Source organism: Paroedura picta, chromosome 7, assembly GCF_049243985.1.
Source record: "Paroedura picta isolate Pp20150507F chromosome 7, Ppicta_v3.0, whole genome shotgun sequence".
In the NCBI taxonomy this organism is placed as follows: Eukaryota; Metazoa; Chordata; class Lepidosauria; order Squamata; family Gekkonidae; genus Paroedura; species Paroedura picta.
In genome coordinates this window covers 38,137,039-38,159,588 of record NC_135375.1, presented here as the reverse complement: position 1 = coordinate 38,159,588, position 22,550 = coordinate 38,137,039, and the positions used below count along the sequence as shown (strand labels likewise).

The window sequence follows — 22,550 nt, the reverse complement described above, 5'->3', positions numbered from 1 at the left end:
AGTGGCAGAAATCTGATTACATGTTACCAAGCAGGCCCCGAAATGGTCCCTGTGATCTCAAGGGCACAATTTTCTTAAAGATGATTTGCTTCTATCATTAAGTTCCCCCCTACTCCTCAATGTATTTTTTTCATATTTTCCTGTAGAACAATACACCCAACTGTCCCTGGTGCCATTGTGTGGATTTCTTGATGGCACAGTTCACAGGTAGATATAATGCTGATCAATCTATATTCATGATTTACAAAATAATGCTTATAGAACAGGTAGTCTCTCCATTTACCTGAGAAACAATCCCTAAACCATAGAATGAAATTGCTCGAGGATTATTTTTGGTACTATTAACAGTTACCTTTAAAAATACAACCAAATCCTTTTACCTGTAGCCATTTCCATTAATACACTCTTGAACCTATGTGCTGGCACTGGCACTTGACCAATGTTCAGTCATCTGAAGCAACATCTCAATAGGTGCTACACTTTATTTAACCCATTTAAAAGTTTATTGCTTTATGGCAAAGTTCATGCCTTTACTCAGCACAGAACATGAACAGCAAAACAACCAGCAATGTCGAAAGAGGAAACAAATTTCTTTCCCCCCTCTGCTTTGGGAACAAAGCATTGCAAATAAACACCTACTGCCTTCCCAGACTTCAAATAAATTAATATCTGAAAGTTACATGACCTGTGGTGCGTTAACATGTCTCTTAGTATTTGGCAGCCTACCTGGTTCATAAAATCAATTGAATTAATAGCTTTTGAATGGAGTTGGCTTCTAGGAAGGACTCAATATCTTGAAAGGGCATTCAAGAGCTCTTTGTGATATTCTCAGCAACTAAGGGAAAAAAGAAAAACAAGTGGTCATTTCTCATATGTTTTCCCTCAGCTCTGGAATAGCTCCCACCAAACACTGTTTTTGATGAAAGCAATGTAGAAAGCAGCAGCTTCGGCAATGAATCCACAGCAGTTATATTTATTATTTTGAGTTTTAGCCTGCTGCTTCCATTTGGCTCGTGGTACAATAAAACATCTTTAACCGCTCCTGCAGAGCCGAAAGAATAAAACAGTAAGGGCCACGAGGTCGGGCCCTGTCTGGGATGAGGAAGTGTGCCAATAGGCCCCTTGCCGACGGACGGACTGACGCTTGGCACCTCCCGATCCGCCCCCTCCGATGTCGGCCGCATGCGGCCCCCCATAGGATGCCTCGCTGAGATGCAGAGGAAGGCAGACGCAGAGACGCGCTCCGCAAGTAACCTCCTAGTTAAGTGCTTTTATTCTTTTATTGTTTTAAACATGTTTCATTTTATCTTATTAACTGCTGCATTCAGCTTTTAAACCAAGTAGCCTCCACAAATTGTGATAAGCTGCAGCAAATTAACAATTAGCAGCTACACCTGCTTATATTGCCTGACCTTGGACTTCCACAGCTTCTTACATAAGAACAGTGAAAACAGTAGCTGGGACAGCTGTGGGTTTGGAGTGGATGTGTAAGGAAAGGGAAAACACCAGAGGTGAAGTAACTTAAAATGGGGGTGCATAAACGAGCAAGAGATACTGAATCTGAGGATCATTTTCTCCCTGCCTCTAAACAATCAAAGATGAGAGACTGTTTTGTAGTCCTCCTCCTCCTCCTCCTCCTCCTCCTCCTCCTCCTCCTTCTTCCTCACACAAATTCCTGCCTCCAATCAATTTGCACCTTTGGCAGATGTTCTGGATGATTCCTCTGGAAACTCTGCTTTGGATATTGCTAGAGGACAGGTTGATGTAAATTTGGAGAACTCAGCCCCCCCTCCAGATGATGGGAGCATGAAGGGGGTTGATGATGCACCGGCTGACTTGCTCTTACTGACTGCAAAAATAATAGTCTATATCTGCAAAGTACTATTTTCATTGCATGAGAAAGTGGACAACCTAATTGCTAGGGTCTCTGACTTAGATGGTAAGAGCTCCAAATTCAAAGAGTCCACCCTACATAAAAAGCCTTCACCAGGATGCCTCGCTGCTGGCCCGCCCAGCCAGGGGCAGCCAGCAGCCGTGGCAGTGGCCGGCGGAAGCAGACACGGCAGCAGATGCACTGGTGGCAGACGCACCGGCAGTGGTGCCCGCGCCGCCGGCTAAGAGCACTGGTCGCACGCCGGCCCACGCGGCAAGGGCTGGACATCGCTGGGAGCAGCGCCTCAGATGCGGGGCCGGGGCCAGAGAGGCACCCTGCCCAACTCATGAGCACTGCTAGCACCCATTGTATTTACAGTACAGCGGGCTTAGTTTCTAGTAATACAATAAAACAATAACCCATTAAAAACCCAGTAAAATCCAGTATCCAGATGGTGAGTCCCTGCTTGATATGACTATATAACTATGAGAGGCAGTCTGGGGTATGATGTTCAGATCCAGATGATATCACTCCAACCAGAGACGGGGCCCCAACTTGACTCTAGCATTGGCTCCAACCATATACCTTGTCGAAGAGCTCTGTTTTGCAGGCCCTTCAGAAAGCAGAAAGCTCTCTGAGGGCCTGCAGCTCCACCTGGAGCTCATTCCACCAGGCAGGGGCCAGGACTGAAAAGACCCTGGCCCTGGTCAAGGCCAGGTGAGCCTCCCTGAGGCTAGGATTGGACAATAAGTTGGCATCTGCTGAGTGTAAAGTCCTTCCAGGGATGTACGGCTCCAGGCAGTCCCACAAATATGTGGGTCCCAGACTGCAAAGGGCCTGAAAGGTCAACACCAAAACCTTGAACCTAACCCAGGCTACAACTGGTAGCCAATACAGCTTCCTCAGCACTAGCTGAATATGAGCCCTCCAAGATGTTCCAGTGAGGACCCTAGCAGCCACATTCTGCACCAGCTACAATTTCTGGATCAGGAAAAATGGCAGGCCCACATAAAGCGAGTTACAGAAATCAATTCTGGAAGTGAATGTTACATGGCTAGGTGTTCAGAAGAAAGGAAGGGCACTAGTAGCTGGGCCTGGTGAAGATGGTAAAAAGCAAGACCAGCTACCTTCTTGACCTGTGCCTCCATAGTTAGGGAGGCATCTAAGGTCACCCCCAAGTTCCTGATGGGGGTTGAGTCTCAGGCGGCTCTGCTTGAGCCATCCAGTCATGGCGTCCAAGCATCTGGCAAATGGTTCTGGAGGGAGATCTGGGTGGCCATCCATAAGAAGATAGATATAAAGTCTGAATTTTAAAAAGGCTTATTTTTATCACTTCAGGTCATTATTTCAAAATAATGTCCTGGATGATAAAGTAGATATATAACTTTGGACAATTCTGCATGGGCGGAAAAGTACGGGAGAGTACTCAAATGGAAGCGGGGCTAATCTCTGATTCCATATGATGTTGCTGCCAGGCCAGGCCCCTCCCAGGCCTGGTGTGTATTGGGTCCTCATTTGCCCTGCATGAAGGGAACACAGAAGAATCCACATTTGCATTTTCACCATGGGGGCCAATGGGGCCTTTCCCATGGCAGGCCAATGTAGACATGGTTCCTCCCGTGGGAGCCCAGAGGGGACTGAAACTGCCTTACTTATCTCTGCTATGCTTTGTGTCACCATGGGGCCAAATGGGTCATTTTTTTGCAACCTCCCCCACACCCCGCACACAGAGGAAGCTTTCTGTCATGGCTCTGTCCATTAAAACACACAAATCCAGGTTGGATAGCATCCCCCACCAAAATGTGTCCCCTATGGGGACACAGAAAGTGGTGGAATTGCAAAATGGTGGAGCATGCAGCCCTGCTGTAATGCACTGGCAGCAGCCCAGAGTGGCACTGCTGGTGTGGAATCATCTTTTGAGCAGCTTACAAGAAAGGGTATAGGGTCACAAACTGGTTTTTAACCTAGACTTCATAAATATAACATTATTTGTCTCATGTGATTTTTTAAAAAGTCATTAAAAGTTATGATTTTGGTATATTAGGACTTTTAAGTCCTGGATACTTTTTCTAAAAAGAAACTTGAGGAGCTGAAAAGTATAGCCCCAGTTTCTTAGCTATAGCTTGAAGTCAGTGTGGGACTATCTCTTTTTATCAGCCAATTAGTCATGCTTAAGTACCCAATAGTTCAACTCACATCATTCTTGCAAGTCATGAGTGGGAGGCTGATCATTCAGCAAAGCACTCAGGTGCATCCGATTAGCATAACTACTGTGCTTTCTGGCACATAATTACACAGAATTCTTGTAGTCTCTATCTCCCTGCCACTCATCTGTTTAGGGCTTCAGTTAAATGGGCACATAAAGGAGGAGGACATAAAGATGAGAGTAACTACATGGAAAATCAAGGACATAAACCTGACTACCAAATGTAGATTAGCTAGATATATCATATTTCAAATAGCCAGTTATAGCTGTGAAAGTTGGATGATGAAAAAATCTTACTTAGTTCATTGATCTTTGTAATAAGCTGTTCTAGACCTTCCTTAGTTTCTGGCAGGAGGATAGTATCATCAGCATACTGAAAATTATTTATATTCCTTCCTCCAATCTTAATTCCAGTGTTTGATTCTTTGAATTCAATTCAACCTAAAGTCTACCTTTCCTAAAAGCTGTTGATTGTGACAACAGATTATTAGAAAGTTGTAATACTTTTTTAAAAAATCCCCCAAACACCAATCTAGTAATCTGGTAAAAGAAAAATGCAGGAAAAATGGTGGCTGATGGAGAGTGTGGTCACATTTTAGCTAGTGCAAACTCCTTTGCATTCATGGCAGCAATAAGAGGGAAACACCATGTGTATGCTTGAGTTTGGGCTAAGATAAGTGCACATATGTATCTTAAACTGGAATTCCTGAATACACTGTTCAGTTTCTAAAGAGAAAAATTGGGTACATGTGCTGATATGAAGCTGTGGTGTAACAGCACTAAGCATCTCAAACAACAGGGGAAATAGATGAAGGTATACTTCTACCAACATTGATGGACAAAAAAGGAAGCAAATTCATGATTGTAATGCAACAATAAGAAACCGTGTATACAGTAGAAATACAGGAAGTGAAGCATTTCAATAATACATAACCACTGTATAACAATTTTGTTGTCCTCTACGAAAGCTCATGCCAAAAGAGATTATTTCCAGAGAAGCTCAGGTTGACCCTCTTGCATTCCCTCTATTGAATTTACTGTCTGGCAGAAACAAAAACAAAGTCATAACACCTTTATTAAGGACAACAGGCAGACAGGTCACATGGCTTGCTTGCAAATATATCTAACATCACTCTTTGGGATAAAACACTAGAGGAAAGAGCTTAAACAGTTTTCTGAAACAACAACTCCGATGGGAAAATAAAATATTGTCCTAAAACATCAGGGGACAATTTTGTTTCATAATTTCTCTCTGCTGAAAAGGCGTGTGCATTTATGCCTCTTAAATACTCAGAACAGGAGTACTCCCTTGCCCCCTCAGACTCTATTATACCAGATATTGTGCTGTTCATGACAAACAGCATTCCACCAGTTTACTCAGGAGAGCTGAATGAGCAGCATAATAATCAACTTGGGGAGCAACTCTCCTGCACGCATGCTATAACTGCAAACTGGAGGGGGGGAAAGGAGAACTAAGTCAGACAGGGCAAAAAGAATACCAAAAAGAGTCACGTGAAAATATTGAAGAATGAACAGCTGTAAGGAATTACTAAAAGGCCCCACATAAATAAACTATGGCCTAAATCAATGCAATGAATTGAAACAGAGCTCATTCAACTTTTAAAAGCTTTGTACTACACACGTTTAAAAACTAAAGCCAGAAATTCATTTCCCAACTGTTTTTTTTTTCTCATTCTGAAGTATATTCCCATTGAAAATACGCATTTCTCTTCAAATTCTATGCATTTATACTGTACTTTGGATATCAAAGGTGGTTCATTTTAAGAACCTGCTGTATACATTTCATTTGTAATCACACAGTACCAAAGATATTGTAGTCTATGTGCACAATTAGTTTTATAATATTCCGGAAAATTAAAATTGAAGTAAATTTTTTTGTTGATTGTATTCTTATATGCTTGTAAATCTTTCTTTGAAAAGGGAAAATATTCTTATACAACCTTCCACCCTACACTGCTGACTCACTGAGGAACAATATTTATAAAGCTGGACCAGAACAAAGAAAAACAGATTTTAACTCCTGGCTCTGCCATGAGGTTCACTGGGTGAGCTTCAGACTGTCACTTCTAGCCTAATCTATTTCAGAAGGTTATTGTGAGGACAAAATGAAAAAGGGGAGAGCCATTTATACCATCCAGAGCTTTTGGGGGGAAGATTTTAAAAAAGAGAGAAAGGAAGCAGTTTTACAAGCATGCGTGTAGTTTGGTCCAAGAAATAGAACACATGTTGAGCTTATGGAGTAATAATGCTACAGGTGTCCTCCCTGTCCACGTCAATAAATCTGGCAGATTTCAGAATGCTGGTCAGATATATTTGAGCAGATTTAAAAAAATGTAATAGCAAGCTAACTTTGTTCTGTACCACTAATAATACATAAGAATCTCTATTGTAGAATTGGTTAGAAATTTTCTATTGTCTTATCTTTGGCATCCATGTGCAATAATTGGGAATTGTACAATGAAGAGAAGTTAGTCATCAATGATTTTTGAGTCAGTAGGGGTAAAGAAAGCAGCACTACCACTAGACTCTTGTGCAATCTCATAGGTCCAGTTCAACCAAAAACAGTGCATACTATTCAAGTGGGTAATCCTGTCGGTCTGGGGCAGCAGGCCAAAGTTCGGGTCCAATGGCACTTTTAAGATCAACAAAGTTTCATATAAGGTTTGAACTTTCATATGTATGTATATTTCTTCCATTAATGAAATGGAAATCACTAGATTACGTATATAAGTTGAGCAGTAAATTAGCAGTAAATTAGTAAACAGCATCATGTTTACTATATTTTATGTGAAACAAGACAGACAATAGATCACAGTTTAATCAGACAAAGTGGATATGCAATCTAATTATCCGGTATGCAAAAATTGGGGGGGAAAAGATAGGCAGAGAAAGTAGTAGAAAAACCAAAAAGGTATAAGGAGACACTAAAACACAGGGAGAATATGAGAAAATCTAAAATATTTTTGGCATTTGATGTGAATTAGATTCACAATTTCAACTGTAACTAACTATATTGAGCACAGAAAATGAAAGTAAAGTATTACTATAAGTGTGTAAAATACATTTGCTGCACTCTTTTGTCTTGCTTTGGAGACTTAGACACTAAGAGAAGAAGATACAGGAAGAATGTCTCAGTGTCTGTGCAGCAGGCAATATATAGCTTTTTTTTTCTGATGCACTCTCAGCACAGAAATGTATAATAGCGAAGAGTGGTGAGCCTAAGCGTATGCCATAGGAGGTGGTCTCCAAAAAGTCTAAAATTTACATATACTGGTTGGAGCCATAATTTACAGATCCCATTCAACCACTCAGCTACACTTTATAATGAGTTTAGACATTTTATATAGAGCGTATTGTTACAATTCTGACCACTGAGGAAGACCCAGTAGGGTCGAAACATGTTTAGTCTTATGTGCAGTTAGTTCTGTATAGTTTTATGTAGTTTTTATTCTGTTTTTAATTGTGCACTATAATAAATAATCACAATTTTTACATTGTTTTATTGTACAGCTCAACTTCGGAGTTCCTACCTGTAAAGGTTGAGATGTGTTCCTTTTTTGGTTTTGGTTTGACCTTCAGCCTTAAGTTCAGAAATGCGATCAAAACATTTACAAACATGAATAATAGAAGCCTTCCTGGGGAACAGGAAGCTTGCTCTTTGCTGCTCAGGGCTTTCAGAGAAGGGGGAAAATATTGTTGTACCAGAAGCCAACTCATCCTCTCTTCCCCAAAAGAAAGAACTGTCTTACCTCACAAAAGATGCAATGTCGAGATCCACTGACAAAGCAACAACAAATGAAAACAGTTGTTCATTGAATGGTCACGCCTGGGTACTAAAGCAGAAAAGGTGTTCCTTTCCCTTCCCCTATCCTTGTCCCCTGCCTTTTCTTAACATGCTTGGGAGGGGGAGTTCCTCACAGATGCTCTTAGAGAGAGGTAGCTTTACTAATTATATTCTGCAGAACTCACAGCAAGGCATAGGGGAGAGCTATTTGACTGCACAGGTGACTACTTGCATAAAAACACTGATAAGTGTAGGCCAGTTGCTTAGTCACTCATTTGCTGGCCAGTGAGAGCTACCGAAGGAAAATAACAAGAGATGCTGCTGGGAAATAATCATGTTTCCTCCCCTCACTTTGCAAACTTCACACCATAGGACTGTGGAAAACAGCAATTATTAAAGGCTTTCATAGCTGGAGTCAAGTGGTTGTTGTGCGTCTTCCAGGCTGTGTGGCTGTGGACTGGTAGTTTTAGTGCCTGACATTTTGCCAACGTCTTCACTTTGGCATGGAGAAATTCCCATCTTGCCATGCCCTACCTTTGAGGATGCCAGCCACAGTTCCTGGCAAAATGTCAGAGACAAAACCCACCAGACCATGGCCACATAGCATGGAAAACCCACAACAACCAGCAGAAAATAGCAATGGGATCACTTTGTATATCTGAAGAAGTATGTGTACATATGAAAGCTTATATCCCAAATAAAACTCTGTTGGTCTTAAAGGTTCCTGTGGATTCACTTCTGGTACCCTCTTCTATGACACAGGGGAGTTAATTTTAAATGACCATTGCAAGGATAAAGCACCCATTTTCTTCTGACAGTCATTACTGGCTCACTGGGTACATTACCTGCAAATTCAAGTTGTATAGTTGCTTAATAAAACAAAACAAGTATACAAGACCCATGCCAATGATCACACAACAGAAGAACTACTAAAGAGGACAGAAAAGTGACAGTTGGATTTTATTTTACCAGCAATTCCTGAGAATTTGAGGGATTATTTATTCATGATCTGAAGGTGTTCCCTTCACATGCATTCATTCTATTATCACCAGCAGCATTAGTCCAATTATTGCAAATCAGAATGGCTGTAATTTTCTTCATCAACCCTGAACTCAATAGTCAAAGTCAGTAATAGTACATCATGAAGAAAAACATCCTTAGTGGCTATTAAGCTGAGCAATGTGGTGGAAAAGGGGTCATTTTCTTTATACCAATGGCTAATTACATTGCAATATATGGTCAGTTGCTCTTTAAATAATCATGGAATTTTTGATTAATCTTTAATGTTCATTTTGGTCCTTGGTTTTCCCTAACATGAAACTCTTAATAATAATGAGGCTATATGCTTGACTTTAATCTCCAGAGGCTTAGGAAGAAAAATAGTTTTCCTTATGTGCAAGGTAAACTATATACGTCAGATCAAGGAATGATATACAAGTCCTATACATTTTTTGTTACTTGGTCTTTAGCTACTAGCAATTCAAAAAGATATTTGATCATTTGAATAAGTATCACAGCTGTGCCTCACAGGAAAAAATAGACAGAACTGCCACCCGTAGCTAGGGATTTCTCTAGTTTCACCATCAGAAGACATTCACTAGCTTCTACAAAAACGAATTCTTATCCACTGAATCAAAAGCAGTTTTTGGTCTACAAATGCTGGAAACAAGTGTTTGGCAGGGCTCCTTTTAGGGCAAGGCAATGATCAGTTGAACTTTGCTGTTTTTTAGAGCCCACTTGTTCTGGGTAGATAATTTGATTGGAGGCTTCCCAATCCTCCAACTTGATGTATATTTTGGAGACTATATCAATTGGGCAATAATTGGGCAAAATTGATGGGTGGCTGTTTATCCCCAATTTTGAAAATTGAGAGCATAATGCTGTTTCCATCCCAAGGGGAAAATGCTGTTGTGTTTATCTAAAGCTTGGCCTAAATTAGAGCCTGCCAGTCAGGGAAAGTGTTTAAATAGTTCTGGCAGAATCATGTCCTCTCTTTGAGCCTTGCCATCCCTTTGAGCCTTGCTCAGTTCAAGTCAACAGATCCTAAATGGTAGACCTGTTCAGCCCGAGATAGACTTCGAAATCTAACAATGAGGAGGAAGTTACCTACTAATACAAATCTGTGTTGAGCTATAGCTTCCAATAAGGGAGGAAACCTTCCACAATGATTGGCTGCTTTTCAAATCAATTCCAGAAATACATGAGGGATACCCATGTATGGCACCTTTTGTTTCAGATGGCTTCTATTGTACAGGGTGATGTAGTGGTTAAGTGTGATTAACTCTAATCTGGAGCACTGGGGTTGATTCCCTACTCATCCACATGAAGCCAGCGGGATGACCTTGAAGCGATTACAGTTCTATCAGAAATCTCTCAGCCCCACCCTCCTTTACAGGGTACCTGTTGTAGGTAAAGGAAGGGAAGGAGACTGTGAGCTTCTTTCAGACTTGTTGAGGTAGAAATGTGTCTTATAAAAAACAACAGCTCTTCTCTACCAACGATTTTGCTAGTCAGTTGTGTGTTGGACACATTGGAGTCCCTTAGTCAAGGCTAAATTATGTCATGGGACCATGCACTCTGAGTTGCACTAGACCTTCTGTTGTGTATTTGAAATCCTTTGACATGCAACCATCTTTCAAGGTCTTGCTGGCCCAACAGAATGCTACAGAAATGAAGGGCTAACTACAATAATCCTTTCTGTGCAGGGAAACACTGGATTGAGCAATCTATTCCAGATGGTATATCCATTCTGTATGCTGCAATTGACTCCAGATTTCTAGCAGGTTGTGTAGATTCATCCCACTCTCAATTTGGAGCAAAATGTAATGGCCCCATTGAGCCTTGGGTTTTCCACACACCTTGGGTCAGCAGATATACTAAGAGTTTCCACATAGGCTGTTTCTCAGTCTGAAGTGTTGCCTCCTAGAAGCAGGTTTTATTGTATATCTCTGGATTTCAGCCCTCTACCTACATTTTCAGGGTATCATAGTTGCAGTCACTGGTAGTGATGCTGGTGGCCTGATGTAGTCAAGATGGAATAAAGAAGTTGTGAGTACCTAATGTATTCTCCAGCTCTGAATTGCTGGAAGACCAGTGAATTCCAATGTAATTGAACTTCTAATGACTTTTTTTTATTATTAGCTTAGATACTCCAAAACGTTATTGCATTCATGTTACAGACACTGTTTTTTTTAAATATTCATGTGTTTACAAATTCATCTCTCTGAAAACAGTCTTATCCATCTGATATCAGCAACATTTTTTATTACCGGTCATTTTTTATAACCAATGGGAGAATCAAGGCTGGTTATTCTTGCAGAAAAAAACCTGATTGGTTTCACAGGGTATCATATTAGGCACATAGCAAATACTTTAAGTATGAATAAATTCTATACTTTTCATAGGCATATTTTTATTTATCCAAGCAAATGCTAAGTCTAACCTCCAGACCTACTTATGCTGCTTCTATTGGGATGTGTGATTTTCCATTAGCAAAAGTACACTGAGAACAATAAAAAAATATTTCAGGTCCATTGCATTACTATTGATATGAAATGAGAAAAGCTATTTTTAAAATGTGACAACTCTGATAATTTGCTTAAAAATTGTACCTGAAAGCCATTCATATTTTGAAATTTTAAATCTGAAATGGCAGAAGTTTCAAATTTCCTACCTGACATAATAATCCCCATAAAACTTACAAAAGCAGTGAGGTCACTTTTGAAGAAACTGATGCTGAATAATACTGACCCTGCCAATTACTGCCCGGTTTTGCATCTGCCTTACCTGGCAAAGAAAAAGGAAATGTTCAGGAAATGGAGGAAAGGACAGAGCTCTAAAGAAGAGTACCTACAGGTTATTAGGCACTATAGATCAATCATCAGAAAAGCCAAAGCTGAGAGTGAGCTACGATTAGCCAGGGAAGCCCATTGTAACAAGAAAAGATTTTTCAGTTAGTGAGGATCAAATGTAAAGTAAAGGAGGCAATAGACCCACTGTTGGGTGCAGATGGACAAACTCTAACGTAAGATGCAGAGAAAGCAGAAAGGCTCAGCACTATGGTTGTGCAGGGAGGCCCCGATTCGGACTGTTTCGGATCCGAATCGGGCCGATTCGGAACTGTCCGAATCGATTCAGGGGCAATGCAAGTCAATGGAGCCCATTGATTTGCATTGGGAAGCCTCCCAAATCGATTCGGAGCTGTCCAAATTGATTTGGGGCCAATGCAATGGAAGCCATTGACTTGCATTGGAAAGCCTCCCAAATCGTTTCAGAGCTGTCTGAAATGATCTGGGGCCAATGCAAGTCAATGGAGCCATTGACTTGCATTGGAAATCCTTCCCCCGCCTTCCCCGGGGGCTAGGGGGGGAGAGGTGTAAGTTGTACCCCTGAAACTTGAGGAGCTCAGGGAGGGTCTTCCCTGACTCCCCTGCAAGTTTCAAGAAGATTGGACCAAGGGGTCCAATCCTAGGGGCTCCCAAAGAGGGTGCCCCTATCCGCTCCATTTGATAGAATGGAGTATCAGGTTCTTTAGTTTGAGATTCGGTGATTCAGCAGCTGAATCGATTCGGGTCCGAATCGATTCAGCCGAGTTGGAGGCCAGGCAGCTGTTGCCTGAAGCCTCTGGCTGCCCTCTTTCCCCCCTTTTTCTCCCCCGAAAATGGTGGCGGGGGGAGGGGAAAGTGGACAGCATATACATAAGAACACCATGTTTGTGAAGCAGTGCCTCTATGTGGGAGCTGCAAGTGTTACAATACAATTTAAATCCTGGAACCCCGTTTGATGGGCCAAAATACAGTGACAAATTCAGTACATGTGGATGCACCAATTCTCAGTATGTGAGCAGCTTGAGTGGAGGCCTTTCTTAGGCAAGTACCCACATGGCCAGTTTTAAAACCCCATTATTGGAACTGGAATCCCTCTAACTAATCTTATTTCAGGTTTTTAGGTTTGAAAATGAATCTCTTTAATACTATGAAATATGGGTGCTTCTGCATTTCCACAATGTCAGAATTCTGCTAGTGGAAAAATCACTACATTAAGATTAATTAGTAGCTTATATGATCCTCTTGGGACAGAGAGACAAAGACTTGCTTGGCCCATCTGCCTTCTGTGGCACAGACTGATGAGACCTGTCTGACAGGTTCTCTGCTGAAAGCTTTCCTAGCTTTGGAAGATGACAGTGAAGATTTAGATGCTTTTTGTGGCTGTGGATGAAAGAGATGACATTCAATTCACAGAAGAAAGCTTGAAATGCTCCTGAGACATTTGTATGCAAGAGGTACTCACTGTTATCTACAGCAAGGGCAATGAAGGACCTGAGATGATAAAAAAGGTTTCATGTAAGATAATGTAGAAAAGAAGAAAGTGTCCTACATATGTTTCATATTGAATTCAGCCATTTTGAATTATGAAGAAAGACTGGGATAACTATCTACATTTAGATCTACATTTTGTTACCCACAAAAAACTTTCTGGCGCAAGTGGAAACCTTTTATTAGTTGCCAATTGAAGGTTTTCAAGGAATCATTTCTACATATATCAGGTCTGATCAATGTTTACAGAGAATATTGAATTTAGCCATGTGATACTGCTGTTAATCTTTCTTGTTTTTTTTTTTAAATAAAACATTAAATACAAGATTTCTCCTGTTGAGGTTACCCTGTGGATTTCTCTTATTCTAGGAGTTGTGTCTGAAATGTTAATTAATTTCAGGGGGCATTCGTTTTTGTTGTTTTTTCATCAGTGATAATATTTGTGTTATGACTAACAGTAACTTAATTATTCACCAGTAATGAGGGGTGTTCATTCCAAAATTCATGAGCTAATATATGATCCTATATATATACAAAATTTTTGCAGAATTTTTGCAGAAATCTGAGACTTTCAGGTGTTACCAAAATACACCCCTGCAAAAAAAAAACTGTGTTGTTTTTCTTTCTGGTGATTATTGTCAGAAACAGCAGGATATTTTTATTATTATTATTAGAAAATTTATGTGCTCCCTCTCCAGAAAGTTGTTTGAGGCAGCTAAAGCAAAACCAATAAGAGAAAATCATAACACTAACAGCATAAAAACAAGCCATGAAACAATTGAAAACATGAAGCAAAACAAAATCCCACTTGTCAGACTAAAACAATATTAATAAAACAATCCTCAGACTAAGAACTGGCCATAAAAATAGCTTTAAAAGTTGGAGCATCTCAGTTAAAACAGGCTGCACAAAAAAGTTTTTTTGTTTAAAGCAGGTGAGAGGTGAGCCTGAAGAGGTGAGCATTAATTGTTTAACTGGTTGCTGGTCACGTTTGCTGGTTTTATAGCATTGGGTATTATATTATTAGAATTTTATAACGCTTAGAATTATTGAAGTTCTTGAGTGGTTTCGTGCTGCTGAGTTTTTAAAAAATGTAAATCATACTGGGTTGGAAGTGTCTGAATGAATGAATGAATGAATGAATGAATGAATGAATGAATGAATGAATGAATGAATGAATGACCAAGTGCAAAATCTGATAAAGCCAGTTCCTACAATTCTATTTTCCCTTTTATGACTATAAAGATTCTCTGGCATCTCCAGTGATTTGTCAGTGGTGATCAGGTACAATTAATGTGGGCTATTTGCAACAGGTTACTTGAAGCCATCAGAAATAGGGTTCTGATCTCCTACTGATGAAATTTTGTTCTGTATTTTGCAAAGCTTCTTTTGGGGAGGTAGGTTAGGAAACAATTCCCAGTTCACTTGGAGGCCAGGTTCTTCTGATATCCTGTCCTTTCATGCCTCCCAAACCTGATGAAATAATGGGCCAATTACTTTTTATGGATGGTAGAACTTGCTTCTTTCCAAATTTTGGGTCCATGAGGAGAATCAAAAACCCAGTGGATTTCTCTTTTCTTTTTGCCAGCTGAAGCTGTCAGCTTGGGCTGCAGGGCAAAGGAAAGAAATAAGCTTTTTATTATACCTTATTATGAAGGAATCTTTGACTTTCAAATGCACACACCCTGAAATCTTGTTGGTCTCTAAAATGCTATTGGACTTGAATCAAGTTATTGCTTTTTTCCCTTTTGTAATGGGGAACTCAGAAGTATTTTTCCTGTCCCTGTCCATGGTACAGTGGTGGAATAGAAATGAGACTCATTACCATTGTGCTGGTGGATAAGATGATTCCCTTGACTAGCTGTGAATCAAAGTCTGACCAACAGACTCCTGAAAACTTGTTCAATCACTGTATGAGTTGCTCAGTTCACCCTGAGTGTGATCACTCGCAACTGGAACATGAGTGCTTGATAAGGTATGTTCAACTGCCAAACAACTTCTCTGAGAAATTTGTTGCATCCCCGGTGATCATGTGAATGCTAAGAAGCATATTCCTTAGTTATGAGTTCAGTTATTATTTTTGTCCAGGTCAAAATGTTGAAGCAGGACATGTTTTCTCAACAGGTGCAGTCTTACCTAAATCACAAGGTTTAGGTAAAGTTCACTTTTGCCCTTTATCTCTATATACAATCCAGCAGACATCCAAACTCTTTATTTCAAAGCTGGGTTATTATTGTTCTGTCCTCTAAATCTCTTTGATGTCTTCCTGTCTTGGCATAGACTTGTAGAATCTTTGTTGGCTTTGCTTGCTGGCAGCAGATATGATTCAGAGTTCAGCACCAGTGACCTGTATCTGATTATGCATCCTGAACTAGCTGGAATTTTTGCCTTCATGACTTTCTGAACTTTTCTTTCAACTCAGCTGATCACAATAGTGGCTGAGCTAAAGAGGAATGAATTCAGCATTTCAAATGCCGTTACCCAAAATTCACCAGCGCTTTTCTTCTATTTCAGTAGAAAACTCCTAGTTTGAGATAATGTGCTTGAGTTGATGTAACATCAAATTAAAGTGCATCTCAAACCCTATGAAAAAGTCCTTTCCCCTTATGTTATTATCTTTATAAGGTTAAAAAAAGAGATTTTTGTACAGTACTAATAGTTCCTCGGCTCCTCTAGGACATTGTTTGATGTTGATGATGTTCTTACTTAACTTCTCTTATAAAAGATGCATTGCTTTTATGTGTTCTGTAAACTTGCATTACTTTGCAGAGAACAATTAAATCACAAAGTAAGCAAAGTCAATTAAGTAGTGAATGAACAACAAAAGAGTATTAAAAATTGAGGCTGAACACAATTTCTCTTTACCAGCTAATTTACTTAGTTATCGCCCTAAGGCATCAGCAATGTTTATCACTATTGCTCCAGCCTGGCTTCCTGCACTATCACCAGCAGCGGAGGCAGTTTGTAGAGAATAAACTAAAAATACCTTAAAGTTTCTTTTCACAGGCATCAGAAATATTGAAAAACGTCCTGCTTCGATTTTCTGCAGGCAAACTATTTAGAACATCAGCCGTACAAATAAGGATGGAGGCAAGACTGCTCGGATGATTAATATGTTCAAGTAATTTGCAGAGAGGTTGGACGATGCCTAGAGAAGCTGGAATGTGTTAAATATAAAAACTGTTCTCCAAGGGTTTGCTGACAGGGGAGCACCCTGGGCTAGGTAATCTTGGCATAGAGCAGTTGTTTAGGAATGAGTTGCAATCAAGATAATAATAATTAAAAATACTGACCTGAAAATACAACAAATGCTGTACTAACGTTAGCTCTCTTCACTGTAGATTTTGTATTATTGAATATCTACTGTGGGCAAACTAGAGGACAGCTTTCCAAAGGGAAGACAGGTTACTGCAGTTTCAAAGGCTCTTACGTATCTTCTGCCTCCACAATTGTTTAAAACAAAGATACAACGATATGGTCATCTGTGCACATGAGCTACAAATCCTCCCTGGGGTTCTTTGGACGTGCTGCCGAGGTCAATTTAATTGATTAAAATACTGCATGCCCAATGAACACATAGTGAAATCGACAAAACTTCTCTACCTCTGGGGCAAGTCAAGAGAAGCCTGCAAGTTTTAAGTTCCACTGCTGCCTTTTTATTTAAAAGAAGATGGCATATTAGGGCTGTAGAGGAAGCGCCATACAAAATTGTGAACAATATGAAATATGCTTTCCCCATCCTCAGTGAATGAGTAGTATGGTCATTTTGCACCTGAAAAGACTGGGCTGAAATCTGTGAGAGTGTGGGTCTTTTGTTTGTTTGTTTGTTTTTACAAAAGCAAATATTTTGTTGTTATCACAAAACATTAAATATATATAAGGTGCAATTCCATCTTTATTATCCCACCTTGCTTCAAATGTTGAGCCTGCCTTTGGCAGAGAGGATGGATGACAAATTCAAACAAATAAATTAAATACCTAAATACATTGACCATTACTTGATAAATTTATCCTCTTTACACATTAACAACGCCGCGACTTCTGTGTGGGTAATTTATTTAGTCTCTGTATTATTTGTTTTTTTAAAAAATATGATGGAATCAGCAGGAGAATACTGTGGAAAATATAAGGATAAATGAGTAAATACATTAATATCAATGAAAATAGCTAAAATAGATTTAAAATGCATTAGAAGTTTTGAGAGATCACTAATATTACTGTGAATATGTAAATGGAGATTTTTAATGTGGACCATTGACTGTAGGTCAGAATACTCTTTGTATGTTTTTTCCCCTCTGTCTCTCTCTCTCTCTCTCTAGATTTTTCCATGTGTAAAGGAAGACCCAAATGGAGGAAAAGCTCATCTTGGGAGTTCATACTGGCAAGCCAAGAGAACTTACAATTTTGTTAACTCTTTTATTATCTGTATGCTAATTTGCTGCTATTCACAGGTCTTACCAACTGCTTTAATCCATTCTTATCTATACTTATTGCTCAGTTACTTATGCAGCTTGACTTATGCAGCCCTTCCTACCCCCTAGCCCCCAAAATTATATTTAAGGCTTAAGAAAGTATGTTTCAATAGATCTGAAGAAGTATGCATGCACATGAATACCTTACACCCAGAATTAAACTTTGATTGCTTTAAAGTTGCCACGGGACCCAGACTTTACACAGAATGTACATGAGCAGGCAGTTGACAATTTTACCTGTTTGAATGACAACCCCTTCAGAAAGCTTTGCTCATATGAGTGAAATTGTCACAGTGAAACACAGTGGAAGAGGGAGTCCTGCTTTTGTTTGTTAAGATTTGAGACTGCCCTTTATCCTATTCATAGCCAGGCCATTTCTTGAAGTTACACCTTGCTCCCAGGTTAGTGTACCCCATGACATTAATGAGCTTTCTGAGGAGAGCAGTTAGGTAGTGGTGGCAAGTTCCCTAATAGGACTGAAAGAGTTTTCTCTGTTCTGTCCTGCTGAGTTGATCTGCATGGATATGGATATGATGTGTTTTGGACAAGCTTCATATACTTTCTTATGGTACTCAACTGTTTACCTTATGGGAAGGGTCTCTTGCCCCCTTTAAAGGTCTCACCCCTTCCTTCTGTCTGTCCACAGGTCTGCTGACACTCCCTCTGGTTCACTTCACTACCAGGACAACAAAGTTGCAGGTAAGTTTCCTTTATTCTCTGAGTTCCAATCACGCTTTTCACCTCTGTGCACCAAGCCTCTCGTTTCACCCACCCCAAGCCATGTTCGCCTCCCTCTTTTATCTCCCCTTGAGCTCCGCCCTCAGACCTTTTAAATACCCTCCCAGCCTTCAGCTCATTTCTGGGCCGGGACGTTCCCCCCCCCCCAGCGTCTCTAATCGTGTCGACTCTCCCTTTCTGTGCTCCAGAGCCACACTCCTTGGCCAGTGTATCTGTGGACTGGCCCGGCTGCATTGAGGGAGTCCGAATGCCACACGTGCTCCTAACCTATCAGCTCGGCCGCTGGCTCTTGCACCCTCATTCCCTCGCCCTTGCCCTTTGGTTGGTTCGGTCGTTTGTCTCTCTCTGTTCTTTGGAAGTCCGGGCGAGTCGTCTATGCCATGCTCATGACCATCGGCACTCAATGTTTCATGCCTGTTTCTCTCTCTCTCTTGCAGCTCTCTGAGCTCACCACGTCCAGTGTGCCCACTGCCCTCCAGCCATTTCGGAACGATCTTTCTTTGAGGTAAGTATCTTTCCCTTGCCCTGTCCTTTCCAATAGCCTCTCGCCCGGACACCTTAATCTTCTGCATCTTGCCTTGATACTACCCTTACAATACTTATTTGGTATTAACCCTCAACATTTTAACCACTGCATTTTAAAAGGAACATTTTATAAATACAATAGAGTTCTTAAAACAAATGTGAGCCTTGCAAAATTGTTACTGTAATCAACTTCTAAAAGCCAATAGTATCTGGCATACAGAATTTTCCAAACGAATGAGACATCTACTGCGGATCCAGTACGATGAGGTTCCATTGTAAGAATAATTGGATTCTTTTGGGGCTGCTGAGTTCTTAGCACAGTGGTGTCTAACTAAGACTAAAACTGCAATATTCTGAGTATTACATACAAATGGAAAGCGATGGTTCCTGCTCCGTAAGGCTTAAATCAAACTAAACCTGATCTTCTGTGTCTTGCTATAAAGTCTTAATTATCACTCTTATTGCAAAAATATTCTATTCTTGTACTATTACTAATTGACTGAAGGAACTCCATGTAGGGATTACTTGGCAGTCAAACCCACATTGTGTAAATATTTTTAACCTGGGTTTTGAATGGGAACCTTATGTGTTCCCACCATTCTTTTCTTACATGGTTTTACTGTATGAAAAAGTTTGAGAGGTCAGTAATGTGGGTTTGTTAATTGTTAATTGTAATTTTCTGCATATTGGTTGTTTATTGTCTTTATATGGCTAATTTATTTTTTAAAGAAAGATTGGAAGTGATGTGAGCAAATATTAAAAATATAATTGGAACCCAGAAAATAGCAGACGATCTTGGGGAAAAATATAATGGTTATTCTAAAACATTTCTTCTACCTGTGAAAATTTATTTCTGTGAATACATTCTGTTCAATTTCCCATAACATCGATGGCCACTGGGAAGTTATATATTTTACTGCTCTGATTCAAACCAACTTTTCCAAAACTGAAACAGAACAGCTGGTCCTTAAGCAAAAGCTAAATTCTATAGTTTGTCTGATTTTTCCCCATTCCCTTATTTTATTGCATATTTATTTATCCATATACTATTAGCCATGTGTGGTTGCAATCTGCAGATAGCTAAATTCACAGAGTGGGACCACACAGAGGCTAAATAGGCTTTTTTGCGCATTTGAGGAACTCCTGCGATGTTCAGAAAAATTCCAAATCTTAACAAAAATATATATAGGGCTTCCAAATACAATTGCATTGTCTTCAGATGCACAGACAGTGCTCTTACCTGATGACAGCAGAGCTGCAACAGCCCACCATGATGTCTGTATTGGGTATGGCCTCAGTATTAAAGCAGCAACAGTGGAGGCTAATTGGGAATCACTGCAGCCTACTTGCAGTGGAGAAGGTTGCTTGAGATCATGGCAGACAGACAGTGATGGAGGAGAACTCCTAACAGTTGCTGTGGCACAGCAGCAATAGTGGAAGTTACCCAGCAGCTGGGCCAGGCTCATAGATGGTTACACAGGTAACTATGCTAGGCTTAGTCAAATTTGTTAAATCACTAGTTCATAAACAATGTTTACACTACCCGTAGTCATATAATGGTGACATAAAATGGGATGTCACCCCTGTGGCCATCTTTTAAAATGAAAGGAAAAAGAGAAAGATGGAAAGGATATGGTAGGAGAAAGATGGAAGAAGAGATGGAGTTGAATGTCATATTACAGGATATTAAATTTATTAATTAATTACATGTATTTATTTTTCCACTTGAATGCCACCCTGGTTAAGGAGCTTTCACAACAGTTATAAAATACATAAAAGTATATAAAATCACTAAAACCATCAGTCTTAAACATTATTAACAATAGAAGCAAGTTTCAAACAGGCTGCCTCGTTCTCTTTTGAGAGAGGGGGGCACATGAAGTGCATCCATATCATTAGTGGTAGATGTCAACTTGTAGGTTGGGCATTTTAAGTAGAGTGGCCACAATTTTAAGATTATTTCTTGGTTTCAACCATACACCCAGTGAGACAGCTATGTTTTATAGCCCCTGCAGAACTGTTGAGGGTCCCACAAAGTTCTGATCTCATTTGGGAGGGTATTTCACCAGATTGGAGCCAGGGCCAAAAAAGTCCATGGGCCTGGATGAAGCCAGTTTGACCTCTCTGGGGCCAGGGATCTTGAGTGGGTTTTGGTCATTGGAACTGAAGTTTCTTGGGAGGACATAATGGAGGTGGTGGTCTTGCAGATCTTAAAAAGTTAAAGGTTATCATCAGTTTATGAAAAAGTATACAACTAATGGAAAGCTGGTAGAGGATGTTTAACAGCAATTGTGCTATTTGAACTGTACAAAGACTGTGATATAGGGAGTAGGGGTCATACAATTCTCAGTTGTCTGAAAATGCTATAACATTTCAACATGCTTGCAGTAAACTCCAGAAAAAAATTGGGGGGGGGGGGTGGTTTCAAGATACTTGTTTTCATTTTTTAAATATCCACTGCCCTATTTTGAGTCTGACTTTTAGACATGCAGAATAGAAAGATTTATGAAAATGCAGCCTGAAGCCAAACAGAATTGATCTCACTGGGATTAACCAAATATCCTAACCAGAACACCTTTAACATAACCCATGGTTTAAAAGTCATTTCATAGCTAGTCATGAGATGTAAAACCAACAAAAGTCAGATATAAACAATGGAAACTGAAAAATAGTTTTAAAAAATGAGCACCCTGGATATTTTTGAATAATTCAAAAGACAGGCCATTAGTAATGAGAATATTTCATTTAGCTGGAAGGTAAATTCAAGCTGAAAAGGATAAAATAGCTGTATAATCCTCTTGCAAAAATACTTTTGGCCTTGGGAGTTCATATTTTTAAAAAAAAAACCTTTTATGATACAACAGTAAAACCATTATAAGATTCAGGTAGCTAACTAATCAGTACAGTTTGTGGAATAATTCCAATCTGATCAACAATGCACAAAAAGCTATTTTAATTTACATTGTGCCCCTGAGTGAGTCAGTCAGAAACATTTGATACTTTGCACACTGTGGTCAATAGGATATTTGGTGCCAAACTTCAAAGGGTCTGGGAACTCTACGTACACCCTTCAAGCAACCGTTTGACTGGCAGTTTGGGGAACCAGAGCGGTCAAAGGATTAGGTCTTCGGATTTAAAATACTAATATTGTAATGACTTCTCCCAGGAACCCTCTGCAAAAAAACCAGAAAAATGTGACTGGTCTATAATAAAAATTCTATTAAATGTAAAATTATGGCAGGCATTGTGATCTTGTTGCAGAGAAGCTCATGTTGTTGCATGTTGCATGTTGTTGAGGCACCACAAAAAAGGCAACTGTGCCAAATGCAGCATTAACAAAGAAGTGTGGACTTGTTACTAAGTATGAGGAACCCCAGTACTTTTGGGGTATGAGTATACTAGATACAGAAAATATCGATGTTTCCTGGTATCCCCAAATCCTGGTATGGTATTGGGATTCAGAAAATGTTTGGGAAAGCTGATCTTCTCTTTCTGCAGGTTTGGCTTAAGGTCACCTGGGGATCATATTTCAAAAAGCATCCATGCATAAGATTCTTTCCCTCTGACATTTACTTGTTTGTTTTTACATATATCTTTCTTCGGAACTATAATTACC

The 22,550-nt window shown here is 39.9% G+C and overlaps 1 protein-coding gene across 12 annotated transcripts in view; it reads left to right on the top strand.

Moving 5' to 3' along the window:
• LOC143842409 (uncharacterized) overlaps nucleotides 1-22,550 on the top strand; it is a 109,140-nt gene that overhangs the window by 23,918 nt on the left and 62,672 nt on the right. For 7 of the 12 annotated variants that reach the window (XM_077347549.1, XM_077347544.1, XM_077347548.1 and 4 more), the window contains exons 1-3: nucleotides 10,532-17,580; nucleotides 18,318-18,370; nucleotides 18,847-18,914. In XM_077347549.1, coding sequence (XP_077203664.1) covers nucleotides 17,547-17,580; nucleotides 18,318-18,370; nucleotides 18,847-18,914 — 155 coding nt within the window. In that variant the 5' untranslated portion in view covers nucleotides 10,532-17,546. Of the gene's footprint in view, nucleotides 1-1,048; nucleotides 6,146-10,531; nucleotides 18,371-18,846; nucleotides 18,915-22,432; nucleotides 22,533-22,550 lie in introns of those variants that run through there. The other 5 variants (XR_013233089.1, XR_013233090.1, XR_013233087.1 and 2 more) reach the window with 3 other exon arrangements.